Source organism: Castanea sativa, chromosome 7 (genome assembly GCF_040712315.1).
Source record: "Castanea sativa cultivar Marrone di Chiusa Pesio chromosome 7, ASM4071231v1".
Classification (NCBI taxonomy): Eukaryota; Viridiplantae; Streptophyta; class Magnoliopsida; order Fagales; family Fagaceae; genus Castanea; species Castanea sativa.
The window spans coordinates 20,133,510-20,151,601 of NC_134019.1; the positions used below are offsets into that span (position 1 = coordinate 20,133,510).

The 18,092-nt window shown below is 37.7% G+C and overlaps 1 protein-coding gene across 8 annotated transcripts in view; it reads left to right on the forward strand.

Moving 5' to 3' along the window:
• The window catches only part of LOC142642470 (MADS-box protein SVP-like), a 78,780-nt gene extending 60,997 nt beyond the window's left edge, over positions 1-17,783 (forward strand). The window contains exons 2-10 of one of the 8 annotated variants that reach the window (XR_012845663.1): positions 12,354-12,432; positions 13,198-13,259; positions 13,341-13,440; positions 13,540-13,581; positions 15,560-15,598; positions 15,691-15,821; positions 16,288-16,370; positions 16,438-16,953; positions 17,455-17,783. Coding sequence is in view for 4 of the 8 variants with exons in the window: in XM_075816832.1 (XP_075672947.1) it covers positions 12,354-12,432; positions 13,198-13,259; positions 13,341-13,440; positions 13,540-13,581; positions 15,560-15,598; positions 15,691-15,821; positions 17,323-17,381; positions 17,475-17,542 (580 nt within the window). In the remaining 4 variants the exon portion in view is untranslated. Of the gene's footprint in view, positions 1-12,353; positions 12,433-13,197; positions 13,260-13,340; positions 13,441-13,539; positions 13,582-15,559; positions 15,599-15,690; positions 15,822-16,287; positions 17,264-17,322; positions 17,382-17,454 lie in introns of those variants that run through there. The other 7 variants (XR_012845661.1, XR_012845662.1, XR_012845660.1 and 4 more) reach the window with 7 other exon arrangements.
• Positions 17,784-18,092: the final 309 nt, after the last annotated feature.

The window sequence follows — 18,092 nt, forward strand, 5'->3', positions numbered from 1 at the left end:
GGGTGGTGTTTGTAGTTTTTTTATTGAATCCAAACTTTTTCAACTGGTGGTAGAGGAAGGGGAACGGTATTTTTTTTAAGGATTTTTTAGTGGAGTAGGTACTTCATGAAGTCAGTCTTCCTGGGTAAGAAAGTGGCACAATGGCTGATGAAAAGTATAGAACAAATAGTCGTTGGAATCAGCCCAAAGTTTTTTTATTCGTTCAAGGAAGGTGATTTAGCCTACACCCTTCATTAGAGCTCCAATTCTTTTGGCTTGTTCCTACTATTGACGGAACTTAAAGTTGGCAAGTCTAGGAGGTCCATTTTATTCCAGTAGGCAGAGCAAAGAATGGATGGAGGGTTTTTGGGTTAGAGTTAAGGAAGATGTTGGAACCTGAAAACTATGTGAATGGTGGGATTGGGCAGCTTGAGGCTCAACTTCATAAGGATAACTCAAGGATTCAACCTTTTAAATCCTTTGTCAATACAGTGCATGGGCATGAGGTATAGGTAAGGGGCAGAAATCAGCTAGAGAAGCAAAACCCAGTAATTAAACAAAAAATGTTAAGCGAAGCGCCGATGAGCTTACCAGGTCCAACGACTTTAGGAGGTAGAGTTGTGGGTTCTTGGCGAAGTACAGAGTAGTGTAACGTTGGGAGGACAAATCCGGCAGGAAATAAAAGGAGATCTCCTTTCAATTTCAAATCAAATTGGATTGAACATGGTTATGAAAAAAAAAAAAAAAGTGAACTGGGGAATTCTGACTAGGTAGCAAAAAGCTTTACTGTAGAAGTGAATGGGGAAGGAAAAAAGAGGGTGGCGTGGAATAAAGGTAGACTAAGGAATTCCTTATGGGTAACAAGGGGTTAGAAGTAGCACAAGTCTTGTGGTTCACGAGTTCACAAATATCTTGTGATGGGCTCAAACCAAGATGTTACTCAAGTGGGCCTTTTAGTGATTCCTTATCTAGAGCCCACCAGCCCACTTAGGATGGAAGTGGGTGAAAGCCCAACTTTAGGGGACCCAAGACCTTTATTTCTATAAGCTCACGCATCGGTGATGTCCAAAGCACCTCATGAAGCTTCGGATGCTCAAGACATCACAAGTGCTAATGTTGATCCCGCTGAGGAGTCACCGGCACCATCGGAAAAGGCTAGCACAGTGTGACAACAAGCCTCGATGACGGCAGCAAGCTTGGCAACCCAAATTGAGATGAACCGTTATCCAGGGAAGGCATCAATGATGGAATGTGGTATTTCTCCAATGGGTTTCACTCTAGGAACTCACCAGCGACACTAGATAGGGCCAATACTGCTCTTTTCCACACCATGAGGACAGATTTGGTGTCTGTTCCTCCAACCGAGCATATGGGTTGCCTTCTGGAGATTTCGGTAGAGGCTGAGAGTCTTACTTCTGGTGGGCTTTGCACCGATGAGCCTTCGTTCACACCGAGTAAGGTAGAAATAGAGGGTGACAGGGCATTAAAAGGTTCTGTGCTATCCAATTACAATCTGAGTCCACCGAGAGTTGGGATTGAGGATGGGGTGTTCCGAGTGAAGATGAAGGTGATCGGGTTGAGGGTGTAAGTGATATTCAGGGGATGGACACCTCTTATTAGGCTAACCAGTCGGTGTTGGCATTAACTGAGGTCGAAACAGCTTATGCAGTTGAGGTCCTAAGTGATGTGGACAGTTCTTCTCCGTTGATGTCTATTAATCCTCTGGGGTTGGTTGTAATGGCTGAATTGAATAGTAATACTGAGGTGAGGAGGTTTGATAACACATTGAAGGTGCCTAATTGGGTGAAACATAGACTCCTCAGTTTCAGTAAGATGATGGGGCTTTCTTTGGGTCGACATGAAAAGAGGTATATTATGCTATTACAAAGACTTGAGATGGAGACTGAGGTAGCCAAGCTGGTGCACAGGAAAGATGCTACCTACCGAAAAGCTATCTCAAAGGATAAAGGAAAGAGGGAGTTGAGGAATTTGACTTCCTCGGTTAATTATGATGGGAGATAGCTTTCCTTTCTTTAACTACATGACTGAGGTTGTAGTAGGGAGTTTACAGTTTCAATGAAGTTAAGAATGGTGTCATGGAATGTTTGAGGTTTGAATGATTCGCAGAAACGTTTAGTAGTTAAAAATTATTATGGAAATGGAATTGTGATGTAGTTTGCCTTTAAGAAACTAAGCTTGCAGGCATGAATAGACAATTGATTTGTAGCTTGTGGAGTTGTCCCTATGTAGACTGGGTAGCCTTGGATGCGGATCAGACAGCTGGTGGGGTTTTGATGATATGGGATAGGAGGTCTTTAGATAAGTTAGAGGTAATGGTGGGTCAATTTTCCGTATCAGTTCAGTGGCAGGGTTTGGGAGATGGTTTTATCTGGGCATGTTCTGAGGTGTATGGCCCGAATGATAATAACTTGAGGGGGTAGATATGGGATGAGCTGATTGGAATTCAGCAACTTTGGGAAGTTCCATGGTGTTACATAGGGGATTTCAACATTGTTCGGTTCCCAAGTGAACAGTTGGAGGGATCACGACTTACCCTGGCTATGGAGAATTTTTCTGAGTTCATTAAGGAGCTTAGCTTGATTGATTTGCCATTGGAAGAAGGGAGCTATACATGGTTGAATGGTTCGGATCAGCCTTCAATGTCTAGGTTAGACAAGGTTCTGGTTTCTCATGATTGGGAGGATCACTATCTGGATGAGACCCAACAGGTTTTACCTCATCCTATTTCAGAACACTTCCCTATTTTAGTGGAGGTAGGAGGGATATTAAGGGGGAAAAGTCTTTTTAGGTTCGAGAACATGTGGCTAAAGACAGATGGGTTCAAAGATAGGGTTCAATCTTGGTGGAATCGATATTCTTTCTCAGGTACCCCCAGTTTTGTACTTGCCAAGAAGTTGAAGGCATTGAAGGAAGATATTATTCAGTAGAATCGGAGTTTGGAAATGTAGAGCGTCAGAAAAAAGAATTTTTTGAGGCTTTGAATTTATTGGATGTTAAGGAAGGGGAGCACGGCCTTTCTGAAGTGGAGTTAGGTAAGAGGGCTGGGTTGAGATCTTAAATACAGAACCTTCTCTCATTGGAAGAAGTCTCGTGGAAACAAAAATTGAGGATGCTTTGCATTAAGGAAGGAGACAACAATACCAAATTTTTCCACAAGATGTCCAATTCTCAGAGAAGGCATAATCATATTAGTATGTTGGAGGTGAAGGGGGTTATCTATGAGGACGAATCCGAGATGGTAGAGCAAGCTGTACAATTTTATAAAAAATTGTACAAGGAGATAGAGGAGTGGAGGCCTTTTGTGGAAGGGTTGGAGTTTGATCTGATAGAGGGGTTGGAGAGTGACTAGCTTGAATGGAGTTTTGAACAGGAGGAGGTTCTTCGAGTTGTCAAAGAGTTGGAAGGAGATAAAGCACCATGTCCTTATGGTTTCTCCTTGGCTTTCTATCACCATTGTTGGGGAGTTATGGAAAGAGATGTCTTAACCGTGTTTGAAGAGTTTTATCAGCACAGTAAGTTTGAAAAATCTCTTAATGCAACTTTCATAGCCTTAATCCCTAAGAAGAATGGTGCCTCTAATATTCAAGATTTTAGACCCATTACTTTGGTGGGGAGTGTTTACAAGATTTTGGCTAAGGTGTTGGCAAACCGTCTAAAAGAAGTTTTGGATAAGCTGATATCTGAGTCTCAGAATAGTTTTGTGGGTGGTAGACAGATACTTGATTCAGTTCTTATTGCTAATGAGTGTGTTGATAGTAGGGTGAAGAGTAAGATTCTGGGGCTATTTGTAAATTAGATATTGAGAAAGCCTATGATCATGTGAACTGAGAGGCTCTTCTTGATTTGTTGAAGAGAATGGGATTTTGGGTGAGGTGGTGCAGGTGGATCCGCACATGCATATCTACAGTCCAATTCTCTGTCTTGTTTAATAGGGCTCTAGCTGATTTTTTTGAAAGTTCAAGGGAATTGAGACAAGGGGAGCCGCTATCCCCCATGTTGTTTCTAATTATAATAGAGGTCTTCAGTAAGATGATGAAAAGAGCTAAAGAGGCTAGTTTGTTTCAAGGCCTTAGGGCTAATGGTAGACAGAGTGGAGGGGTATGTGTCTCGCATCTTTTGTTTGCAAAATATACGATTCTGTTTTGCAATGCTGATGAGGAGCAGATTCTACATGTTTGGATGCTTCTTCTCTATTTTCAGGCAGTGACAGGCTTAAAGGTTAATGCGCTGAAGAGGGAGATGGTTCCCATTGGGGAGGTTCTTAATGTCTGTGTCCTGGTAGAGATTTTGGGATGCCAAATTGGGTCTTTGCCTTTGACCTATCTTGGTATGCCATTGGGGTCATCCCACAAGTCCCCTACTATTTGGAATCCTATCTTGGAAAAAATTAAGCGTGAGTTGGCCACTTGGAAGAAGATGTATTTTTCAAAAGGTGGAAGACTAACGTTGCTTAAAGTACATTATCTAGTCTCCCCACTTACTATTTGTCTCTTTTTACCATCTCTACGCATGTGGCCAATAAAATTGAGAGGTTGCAAAGGGATTTCTTGTGGGGCGGACTCTAAAACACATTTGGTGGGATGAGACAAGGTGTGTGCACCTTTGAAAAATGGTGGGTTAGGAGTAAGGAAATTAACTACTTTCAATAAAGCCTTACTTGGGAAGTGGTTATGGCAATTTGGGATTGAGAAGACAAGGCTTTGGAGAAGGGTTGTAGCTCTCAAGTTTGGGGAAGAATTTGGGGGATGGACTTCCAAGCTAGGTAGAGAGGTGCATGGGTGTGGCTTGTGGAGAAGTATTCGCATGGGACGGGAGGATTTTAGCAAGAATACTCGCTTTGAGGTACTGGTGGGGGATAGAGTGAAGTTTTGGACAGATCAATGGTGTGGGGATTCTACACTTCAATTGACTTTTTTGAGTATGTATAGGATTGCATCCAATAAAGAGGCATCGGTGGCCTCTTGAACGGTTAGGGATAGAGGAGCAAAGAAGCTAGGATCTTCTTTTAACTTGAAGACCAAATGATTGGGAAATGGGTGGTGTGGATGAATTTCTCCGTACCTTGGGCTCAAATCTACCTCCCATTGAGAACGGAGATAGTATCCGATGGAAGTTGACAAAGAAATGGGACTTTGATATTCGATCATTTTACAATAAGTTGAGAAGTCCCTTGCCCATTATTTTTTCTTGGAAAGGTGTTTGGAAGGTTAAGGCTCCTCGGCATGCCTGCTTCTTTGTGTGGACTTCTGTTTGGGATAGGATCCTTACAGGTGATAATTTGAGAGGTAGAGGGTTGGATTTTGTCGACTGGTGTATCATGTGCCGTAGTAATGGGGAGACGGTGGATCATTTGTTACAACATTATGGTAAGGCTTATCGGTTGTGGAGTTTGGTATTTAGATCTTTTGAGTTTTCTTGGGTCTTGCCAAGATCGGTTGAGAATACTTTATTTGGTTGGTGGAATTGGCCTGGAAAGCATTTGTCTAGCATTTGGAATTTAGCTCCATTATGCTTGATGTGATGTCTTTGGAGGGAGTGAAATAAAAAGACGTTTGAGGACATGGAAAGTCCGGATGATCAGCTATTGGCCTCTTTCAGTAGCTCTATGTTTGACTGGTTTAGGGCTTGGGGACTCACCTCTAGTGATTCTCTCCCTATGTTCCTTAGCTCTATCCTATGTAATTAGTATCTTTTCCTTCCTTTATCTTTATACTCTTTCTCTTGCCTTTGTATTTTTCTCTCTACCTTATGCTTTTAGCCAAAAATTCTTTCCTTGCCATTTTACATGATTTTGGAAAAAAATTGATTTCATTAAGCCAGTAAGTTTTGTTGCACTATAAATATTCTACATGAAGTTGAGCTATGGAAGTTAGAGAATATGCTTTGGGGTTATGCATGAATAGTGACTTTGTTATTTAAAGGCCATCATCTTGTGTTTATATCAAATGCAGTGAAAGGCAAGCCACTGCCAGAGCACAAGTATGGACCATCTTGAGTAGAAAGTAGGCAGGTATGGGTTGCATTTGTTATATGCATGAAAATGGGCTTTAGGCACTAGCGGAGGAAGGGAGAAGAGGGGGGCATGGTTTTGACAAAAAAGCTTTCTCCTCCATGCAATTTCTATGAAGTATATATATATATATATATATATATAGACACACACACTAACTTTTACAGATGGGCCCTCCTAAGAAAATAGTTTGGCTTCACCAGTAGTTTTTGAGCACTACGTACTCCTAATGCACTAAAATCAAATCTAAGTAATCTGAACTATCCACGTAAAACTTCATGTCTACCATACCAGCCTCATGGGAGTTAGGAAAGTTCTCTCAAAGAATTACAAGCCTTCACCATACTAGGCGACTAGGCACTCTAGCCACCCTAGCCCAAATCTTACTAGAAATTTGTTACTATGACACTCTTCCAACCTCCCACTTTGAGATTCTGATCGCTGTACAAGAGTTTCCTCAGACTCTCTTGTTAGTTCTTTGTGGAGCAAGAACACCTAAAGAAGATGCGACCATATGAAGTGAATGAAGCGAGCTTGGCCTAATTCTTGAAAACATCTTCAACTTGCTGTGTCATGAATGCTTTCGTATTCTTTGCTTTTAGGCTCGTGTGATGTTTTAGGCTAGACAGGATCCAATAGCAATCAACTGATATGATGTTCCTCTGATTTCAAAGTCAGCATGACATGCTTTTATGACTTCAGGAAAAGTGCTAGAATAGTCTCATTTTGTGCTAAAGATAGCATGAATTGATCTATATTTGTAGACTTAGTTTCTTGAATAGTTGAGTTTGCTTTGCGTAATTTGAGGAATGCTTTTGGCACAATGGTATAAAAATAAATATACGTTGATACCTACTAGCATATTAGGTCCTCCTTGGCATGATAGCATTTCTGGAACAATGACTTTCATTTCAGTCTTATCAAGTCACTAGGATCTTTACACGGTAATTTAGTGCCATGAAATGGTTAAATATTTTTTGTTATGAATAATGTTAGAAATACAAATTATTTTACAAAAAAATTTACAAACTGCTGATGTGGTAAGTGATTATTGGTAAATGAAAAAGTGATATTAATGGTAGATCTAGATGAAAACTAATAAGAGGTTGGCCACATCAATAATTTGTAAAAATATTGTAAAATAGTTTGTGCCCGTAGCATTACTCTTTTGTTATTGCAAATTGCTAGTTTTCTTTCACTCTACCATTTTTTCTTGGTAACCAAGTAATGTCATTTTCTTGATGAAATCCCTGCATGTTAGGGATAACCTTTTCCTACTTATTTGGAGGGTGTGATTGAATGTCTCTCTTCCCCAAGGTTAAACGTTTCATAAGCCCAACCATTCCGAGCTCTTCCTCAAAGATTTCAATTTTAGGGACTTTTAAAAGAAAAGTTCTAGGATATGGATGAAGCATGTATTTATGAGGAGAGTACATGACCAAATGCTTTAAAATGCGGTTGCTGAAGCAATGGACAAGTCAGGATCTCATAGAGAATATTTGTATGCCTGATTAAAATCTTTATGGTGTAATGTAGCTGTGTATGTTGGAAACATGACCTAAGTAGGACATCTGATGGGGAAACATATATAGCCTAGCTTAACCATTAATTTGAGATATGGTAGCTTAAATGAAATAAAATTACTAGTCAAAGTGATACAATACCACAAACTAGGGGTGTCCAAGCAAACCGGTGACTCGCCCGACTCGCTGCCACCCGATCTGACGACTCCAGCGGTCGGATGCGGTTTCCGACTTTGCTAACCCGACACCCAGCGGGTCGGTTATCGGTTTTTTAGTTCAAAACCAGTGAAACCCAACCCAAACCAAAGTCCATTCAAAATCCAACCGTTTTTTCCAAATTCTGGCCATTTTTTCAGATTCCGGTCATTTTTTTCTAGATTTCGGCTACTTTTTTCAAGATTTCGACCCCCTTTCCAGATTGCGGCCAATTTTTCACTTAAATCCGTCAATTTCTGGCACAATAAATACCAGATCTAGCCAAACCAATGATTTCTCATCACAATTTGGCAAAAATCTCGCCGAATTCGACGGGATCTCACCGGATCTTGGATGGATCTAGCTAGATCTCATCGGATCTGGTGAGATCTCGCTGTGTTTCGAAGGATTCCGATGAAATCGGGTTCACCCGAAACCGACCACCACTCGCCAGCAACCCAAACCAACAAATCCGTTACTATTACGAGCCGGTTGCGGATTGAAAAACCACCCACCTGAACTGTTATGGGTCAGTTGCAGGTTGGGCAAAAACCTAACCCGCCCGACCCATGGACAACCCTACCACAAACTGTCAAATGTGGGAAAGTGTGCCCCAAGTATCACATCATATTAAGTTGAGAACACAGAATTTTACCCTTCCAACAAGCATCAGCTGTAGGAAAATGGGCACTTCAATAAGAGGGGGGGGGGGAGAGGGGGAATAAACTGATACAATCCCATGGGTAGAACTCACCATTGAAAACCAACTTGCAAGGGGAGGGTGACTAAAAGCTTATATACACATGATTCAACTCCACTCACCTATCAGTTATTCAATGACTTAGCAAGACATTTTAATCTAACCTCTAGGTTACCCCCTCCGATTTGACCACAAAGCCGCTACTTATTTGATTCTATACTCAATTAGTTACATTAGATTACTCTGCGCAATGGTTAGCTCTGATACAAAATGATACAAACTCATGGGTAAAACTCACCCTTGAAAACCGGCTTGTAAGGGGGAGGGGGAGTGCCCAAGAACTTATATACACATGATTAAGCTTGCACTTAAGTTATGTGGGACACTAGGATCATAACACAAACACAAACCATTTTTCATTTATTGTTTGAGATTTTTTTTTTTTTTTTTTTTTGGGAAAAAGCATAGAAATAAGGATGACTAAAACATCAATCGCAAGGGTTTGGATTAATGCATGCCACCTTTATGTGTGACTAAATTAGATAATTTCCAGTCATGGAATTATCCTTAATTGAACTTTAAGGGGTTATTCTGTCTGTATGTCATCCTTGATTAAGGATGGTGTAATTAGCCTTGCTTAGATGGTACAGTTTCTCATGTTTAGGAACATATAATTCTTTTGTGTAAATAAAAGCTAAAAACACTTTTAGTAATGAGTTTAACAATCTTGACATTGATCAGTAGAGTGACCAACTGAACATTATAAATATTAATGTGATTATTGTCAATGAACATGGTAATGTTGGAACAGCCTATCTGTGAAGATAGCTGATGGGCAAGACTAGCACAGTAGCAAGCCAAAGAGTACAAATAACATAATTAGGAAGACATACTGCTGAGAAATGATATCATGAGTGACTTGAGTTTGAACCACAATCACCAATTACTAATTAAACCACAGTAAAATTAGTAAAATAACTTGGTCAACTAACTTGATTTCTAATGGTGAGTACCATGTTAGTTTCTGTATCGATCATGCTAGTGACAATTAAAAGGATCATGACAATACACGATCTTCTCCATAATAATTGTGCTTTTCACAGTGCATAAGTGTCACTTATAAACTTGTCTTTTATTGTAGTTGTTAAGCATGATTGCAATACACCAAATAAAGAACTTTCAAAATGAAGTTCAATGTAGTCAATGATAAAAAAAAATTTGCAAAACTTGATTATCAAGAAGCACATACCTGGATGTCTACGGTTTTCTAGGGTTTCACGATGAACTGTCATGGGAAACTAATATCACGAGTCTTGTGAAGCCTTTCTTTGAACTTTGGAGAATCTTTTCAATAAACATTTGACACTGCAGTATCCAGAGAACAGCCCTAACACTTAGAGAATTTGGCCATCATTGTTGGGATCCAAAACAAAAAGGTCCTAGAATATCATTGACACATGCAAAAAGCCACATGAAAAGGAATAAGTCTATTTCAAGAAAATATCCTTTGAATCCACAGGGTGGTCCCTAAATCTACAAGAAGATTTTTTTGATTCCACTAGAAAGAAAATGAAAAACTTATTTGAGAGTCTATTGATCAAATTCCGAATTCTCAGAAGCTACAACCCAATATATATATATAGTAAAGAAATTCTAAGTGTCTAGGAGGTCCTTAAGAAACCCTAATTCGTGTTAAGCACAATTAAGGCTTAAAATAAGAAAAATCATAAAGAGAAAAAGATAAAATTGGAAAAATGACAAAAATAAATCATAAGGACTCTAGGAAACATCCTAGAACTAATGATACATGATTGAAAATCATTTATCCCACTTTGGGTGTTTCATTTTATGTTTCACCAATTGTAGTGTGTCGTGTATGATATTTTTTATTTATTTTAAACTTTGGTTATTATGTAAGGAAAAAGAAAAGGAATGTGTGGATAGCTGCAATTTTTTTTGATGTAGTGGCTAGTTGCAATTGATAGACCATAAAGTGCAGCACTCAAGGTGAGACAACGAATTTGTATTCGTAAGACTTTATTCTAACTTTTAAATTGAAAATTAAAATAAAAGAAAAATAATATGGTTACGCAAGATTAAAGAAGAGAGAAGTGAGAAAATCAACGCATAGAATTAAGTATTTTGGCAATATGCCTACGTCCACAAGAAAAAATGGCTAATAATCTACTAAATGAGAAAATATGGTTACAACAGTATTTATATATAATAACTCTACCAAATACAAATTTCTTAAAATGCCCTTGTACCATTTCGCTCTTTTCTGCTTTACTCCACTCTCTTACACCCATAAAGCACCCAACTCAATGGCCTAGTAACAGATATGAGCCAACTCCAATAAAAATTCAACATAGATATCAAATCTAACAAAACAAAAGTCTAAACAAACAAATTTTTCAAAAAAGCGACATGGGTCATGGCCAAAGTTGATGAGTTTAGATCCTTATGGCGATTCCCTTTAGGTCACCAAATTTCACCCATCATATCACTGTGTCCAATGATTTCTACTAGTACTTTTTGAACTTCTTATTACTTGACTTATAATGGTCTCTCTTTTCAAAGAAAGTCTATATGGTAGGAGACTACAATTGAGTAGTTAGCATAACATATAGGGACGCCATTTGACTTAAAAGGCTTAAGCCTGTGAGTTTGGGCCCAGTTATGTTATATTAACCACCTCCTCTCATGTGGGACTTGACTCACACGTGTATTCTCATCTCCCCCTCAAGTGTGAATCTCTATCTTTCAATGTCCTTTGACCAAGTCTCACTCGCAATACACAATCCCCCCTCATGTGTGACTCTTTACCTCTCTATGTCCTTTAACAAAGTCTCACTCTTCCCCCCTTGCCTTATGGGGCTCTTTTCCATGACCCAAACATCATCCATGGGCATCTCATGCGCCATTCATATGAATCACATGTCAACCCTGCACAATCATCTATAAGAACCGGCACACACATCCACATCCATAGGAACACCTCCATAGAAACGACACACTTCACCGTGTTTAAACACCATTGGCAATAATCATTTCCTAGGCCTTTTTCCAGGATCTTTTATGTTGACATTTGCTCTATCCCCATTGTGGAAGGGACCTAAACACCTCGACGCACACCACTTAAGCTCTAATATCACTTGATGGAGAGATAACACTTTAGGGAGACTCCAACTGAGAAACTAATATAACACATAGGGATACCACCTGACCCAAAAGGCTTAAGCCTATGAGTTTGGATCCAACTAAGTTATATTAACCACTCCCTCTTGACATCTTATTCAATGTGGTACTTCACTCACACTTGTATTCTTAATAGTATTTGCTTTGAGATTTAGCCTGCAAGAATGCTCTTTGGGTCTGGTTTCCAACTCATCAAACAGTGTGTGATTTGTAATAATTTTAGGATGCCATTGTTGTATGTTTTGTATATTGTTTTCAGATGACATTGATGTATGTTTTGTAAATGTTGTAACACTAATGCAATAACACCAAATCCAATATTTTAAGTCATTATATTTGATGTTTGCAAAAAATAGATGTTTACAAAATAAGTAAGAAGTTAATCTATCACTTTTGCCGATCAGTATAAATAGTTTGAGGGTTCATTTAGATGTTCACATTGCATAGTTTGACCAAATTAGAAGTTTACATATAGTTTGTGTCAATCAATATAAATATCACTTGTGCTTCACATTTTGATTGAGTACACAGTTGGTCAGGACACTACAGTTGATATGCCAATATGAGATATTTAGTTCTTCAATCACCAGCTCAAACTTTTCTTTGCGTAGATTTGAGTCAGAAATAGACAAATAGTAGTTTATATGTTCATCAGCACTATCATCGAATTCTAGTGAGAGAGAGAGAGAGAGAAAAACTGAATGTGCTATCTTTTTGTTGTTTGAAGTTTGCAGCAGGTACTCGAAAGGCATCAGCTGCATCCAGATAACCTTGGAAAAATGGACCAACCTTGTCTTGAGCTGCAGGTAAGATGTTTTGAATTTTTCAGTTGGTGAATAATGTCCTTTTTGGAGTTAGAACTGATCATGATAATGCCATCGTGTTCTCAAGATATCTAGAAGAATAGACTAGTTTAAAGGTACAGATATTTCAAACTTTTTTTATTATTAAATACAGTGATCCTAGAAAAATTAAAGTGCCTTCCTTTAATTTTTCCGCGACCCGTTCCATTACATAGGCTGTTGGCCCACATTTACTCTATCTCATATTTATCTAATGCTGTTTAGACTTATTACTACAAACGCATGATGCAACAATATCAATACCCTCTTTTAAAGATTTTATATTATTAAACAATTGGAGCTTTAAAATTCTCCAAATCATTGATCTACATATAACAAAGTTATTTTTAGTGTTTTGTCATCTTAACGTTAATGCAGGTAATTTTCTCATTATCATAAGGAAACATGGCTCTGGATTATTTCTAAATCCATTTTTTCATGAAATTTTCATGAAAGCTGTGAAACTTACATTTTATTGAAAATCATACCACTATAAAAATTAAATAAAATTAAATAAAAATGCTAGGTATGATTTTTGGAACAACTTAGAAGACTACTTGTAGCACTCCCAGAATGGCAGAATGATGACCCTAGCATTTAGGGCAGCCCTACAAATTTCTTATTGAAGGCAGGAAATGCTTACATATTTTAGAACCATTTTTATATTAAAAGTGTTTGGTAACACATCACATGACAAAAATCTTCACGAACGGCAATTCTTTGTGTTAGCTTGAGAACAGTACCTACACCATATTGAGCAAGGAAATTGAGGAGCAGACACATGAGCTGAGGTATCATACTTAACATTGCTATCAACTTGTTATTCTAAATACCACACTAAATTAATGTTGAGAAATGTTTATACCTAACAGGAAAATTAAGGGAGAAGAGCTCCATGGAATGGATATAGAAGAGCTACATAAACTAGAGAAAGATCTTGAAATAGGTCTGAGACGTGTTACAGAAACAAAGGCACGTCTCTCTTTTTAATCTCTGTTTACCGTCGTTATAATGGAGTGTTGAAATTTATGTACTTTCTCTTAATATAAGAAACCTTTTTTGGCCTTTCAGGGTGAAAAATTTCTGGAAGAGATCACTGCCCTTCAGCAAAAGGTCATGTTCCAAACCTTAAATTTTTGCAAGACATTTCATACAATTATTATAATTTTTGCAAGACATTTCCAAACCATTATCAATGATATCATGATAAATTATCAAAATAGTAATTTAAAGAAGAAATAAAAAGAACTTGAAAGAGAGAGAGAGACACAAGGAATTCAGGTGTTTTGGTCTTAGTGGTCTACATTAACAGCAGAAAATCATAAACAACTACTGAGAAGTATTTTATTGTTGACTTTATTCAGTGACAAAAGTTGTTTGTAATTTGCATTTTATGTTTAATTTATTTTTCCTAGGCTTTATTGTATTTTGGGGTAGATGTACCTGAGCCTCTCCCTCAACATCAGAAAGCTACATCAACCAAAGATCTCGTGACCTAAAGGCGACATAGGTGGCCTGTGAGCTCCGCGTGGCAGTTGGTCTTGATGAGAGTCCAAGCGTGTAACTCACAACCTCCACATGACCTTAGGGGGCGACATGGTCGAGATTTGTGCATCTATGTACTCTGCATTCTGGACTACACCTATCGAATGCATATCTGTCAGCACATACATAGTTGTGAAGTGTGGCAAGTGGCTTCAGATAAGGGTTATACAAACCCCCAAAACCATAAGAGAAAATCTAAGAGAAGCAATCCTAGTGTATGAAAAGAGAGATCCCTTGCTTTGAGAAAACCAATCCAACCTCTCTTTTCTATCTTTTTCGTTGTATTGATTGAGATATTGTAAACACCTTCCTCACTCATAAACACAAACCTTGTGAGTGAGAGACTGACTATGGAAACTTGAGAAGCCTCATTCAAATCCAATCTTCATTACTGGTGTTTCCATTGGATTGCTTTGAGAAAACCAATCCAACCTCTCTTTTCTATCTCTTTCATTGTATTGATTGAGATATTGTAAACACCTTCCTCACCCATAATTAAACACAGATCTTGTGAGTGAGAGAATGGCTATGGAAACTTGAGAAGCCACATTCAAATCCAATCTTCATTGGTAGTGTTTCCATTGGTGCTTCAATGGAGGGTCTCCTTTAAGCTAGGAAGATAAGGGACTCAGAGCAGTCGGTTGCTAGCTGGAGCTTGGAGAACTCAAGTAAATGTAGGCTTTTGGGCTTGGAGGGTTCATAGTGTCCTAATGTACTGCAACTATCTTGCCTAGTGAAGATTTCTGACGAATAGTCGGGGGAGAGGTTTTTACACCCAGGGCTTAGGTTTTCCTCTTCCTAAACATTTCTTGGTGTTTAGTGTGGTTTGCTTGCTTTCCTTTTTATTTCCTTTGCTTTACTATATTGCCATGCTTTGTGTAGTGTAGTTTAGTTTGTATGGAAATTGGTTAAGCCATTTACACTTGGACTATATTGTTTAGTTTAGTGTTAAAATCAACTTAGCCGTAAAAGCATGTTTTAAGGGTTCTAAATACTTGCTAAGGTATTTGAACTACATATATACACTCTTTTTTTCTGATAATTCGATAAGCAACATATTCACTATTGAGTTAAGTTTATTAGTGTAATTATTGAAGGCAATATGTAGTAGACTAAATCTATGTTAACCCCAGGATTAGAGTAACAAAGTTAGGACTATGTATACAATTAGGATTACAACAATATAACAAGCTTACCCTAAATCCATATCTTTAGCAAATGTGAGTCAGCAGTTGTAAATTATGAGTTATTTGTAGAACAAACTATTTATTATACAAAATGAATAATGCTAATGCAAGTTGGTGCAAATTCATAAAAATTGTGGTGACGAGTCTTGGAATTGTAAAACTTTGTCAGCCTTTTGCCAAGGTCTTTGTATGTGCACTGGTTAGCTCAATGTGTAGAGAAAGGAATGGAAGTTGGAGTAAATTCATGTAAATTTAGAACTAAATGTTATATTGTTCATTCTATCACAAGACCTAAACTGATTCTGTCTCCTCAAAAAAGGGTATCAATATACCATACTAAATTATATATTCTATTGCAGGAAGCCCAACTCATGGAAGAAAACCAACGACTAAAACAGGTAATAGGTCTCTTTTTTTTTTTTTTTCTTTCTTCTGTTTTTCTCTTCATATATGATATATCTCTGTTAATAAAAAAAATGTATCTTCACAGATGGAGAATCTTTTTAGTGTTCAAACACACGTACTTGAACAAGGTCAGTCATCTGAGTCAGTCACCAATATTTGCAGTTTATCTGATCCTCCTCAAGACAATGACAGCTCAGAGACTTCTCTCAGGCTGGGGTAAGTTAGTAAAATTCCATTAATTTCAATTGCTTTTCTTTTTCTTTTTTTACTTTTGGGTTTTCTGGAAGAGGTATGAAATATGATTAAGGATTCAATGATTCAATCCAAGGATATTTAAATCAAATATCAATATTTAGGAGCATATTTTCTAAAGCATACAGTTGTAGTTTCAATTGAGGAACTTGACTAAACAGATAAATCTGTCCTGTGGCTTAATTATTTCCCTGGATTTGGCATTACAATATGTCCTCTATTCTTCAATCGAAAGTTAATTTTGCTTTTCTGGTACTGAAAGGTAAGTTTGGGGGTGAAATTAAGGGTTGCAACCACAGGTGATGTCACTTTCAACTCATAATTGAGTAATTTGTTTGTTAGTGAAGCAATTATGGACTGCATGCCAGGAAATGCAAGCTTCTGCTATAGAGAAACTATTTGCCTTAGTGCATCTTTCTATGTCTTGCAGGCTACCTTTCCCTAACTGAATTTGAAGTAAAGAGAAGATCAAGAAGCATATATGGATACCCTTTTCTCAAGTTCAAGAAATAGGCCATGTCTAAGTAAATGCAAATCCTAGCTCATATATGGATACCCTTTTCTCAAGTTCAAGAAATAGGCCATGTCTAAGTAAATGCAAATCCTAGCTCATAATTGTAATTAAGTTTCTGTGACCAATTTGTTTCCACCAGTTGATTCAAAGAGCCTGCATATACATATGGTGGGTTCTGGATGCTTAATAATGCATATTGATCAATTTGTTCCAATGGAAAATAAAGTTGAAGAGTTGGAAAAGTCTGTGTGTAGGGTTGAGACTGATCTTGGCAAGACACATCATTAATATAGGATGAACTGGATGAAGCGAGCCTGCATATACATATGGTGGGTTCTGGATGCTTAATAATGCATATGGATCAATTTGTTCCAATGGAAAATAAAGTTGAAGAGTTGGAAAAGTCTGTGTGTAGGGTTGAGACTGATCTTGGCAAGACACATCATTAATATAGGATGAACTGGATGAAGCAAGCCTCTCGCATTTCTGGGAAACATTTATAAAGGAAGACAAACTCAGATGTTTGAAGATCTGCAAAAGTATTAGTAATTCCAGTAATTTCTTCCAAACATCAACAGCATGGTAATCCTTGAAACACCAAATATATATAGACTTTGACAACTGTTCTTGTGTTTGTAGAGTTTGCTCCATTAATTTAATTAGTTGCTTAAGATGCATAATCAATCCATGGATTTTAGGAATAATGCAACACTGTCAGTGGGCAAAATAGGGTTTTGCTACCATAATCATCTATTTGTGTGTGTGTGTGTGTCTTGGGGGGAAAAAAGCTACAGTCCTGAAATTGAGTCACACTTCTGCAATAGGTTTGTTTATCTTTGTGTGATTGCCTCTGAAGAATTACTTGTCCGCCTTCACATTTCTTTATCAAGAATATTGCTTTTGAGTACACTTGTTTTAAGTTCTAAATCAAGTTAATCTTGCTCCTTGCAGTAAGGCTTTTTTGTGCCCTATGATTTTGGAATGCAAATTCTTGCACCAAATTGAGAAAAGTAATATCATAATTCATAATATAATTTGCTCCCACTGAATTTTATTTTTTTTCTCTTTATTGAAAACTTTTAGGTTACATTGTTCTATTTCAGAGTCTTCCTTGACCCATAAAATGCAAGCAACATCTTATCAATCACCGCCAAAGACAACTCAAGATTAGCACTCCACAAGTTTCTGCCATATTTCACCATTGCTTGTCTTGGCTGGCAATTGTTAAACCCACGTCATAACTCATATGTATGTAATTTGGTATTTACCAATTACCATCAAGCAAACTCACCAAAATTTTTGTTTAACATGTCATGGCTAGTTAAGGGACAAATAAATCAAATATCTGTATTATTTTTTGTGCTAACAAGACTCTCCAAAACTCTTTTAAGTAATTAACTATTCGTCATGTGTTATAAATCGTCAACGGCATTTTTAACCCCTTTTTCTCATTTTACTAAAAGAGCAACCCAAGCGTGAACTACAAAGGGTTTTCAGTTTTTACTAGTTGTTACTTTTGAACAAGAAAAGGCTAACTAACACTTCTTGAAAATAATTGTATTACATGAGGATTGGGGCACAATTGCAACATCTCTGATTCTTCAAATTCTGCATGTGATTCTATAAAGTTCTATTATTTGACACAAACAGGAAAACATAATATGGATCAGGTTTAGCAATATTAAAGCTAAAAGCCCAGAACAAGCTAAGCTAGAGCAACT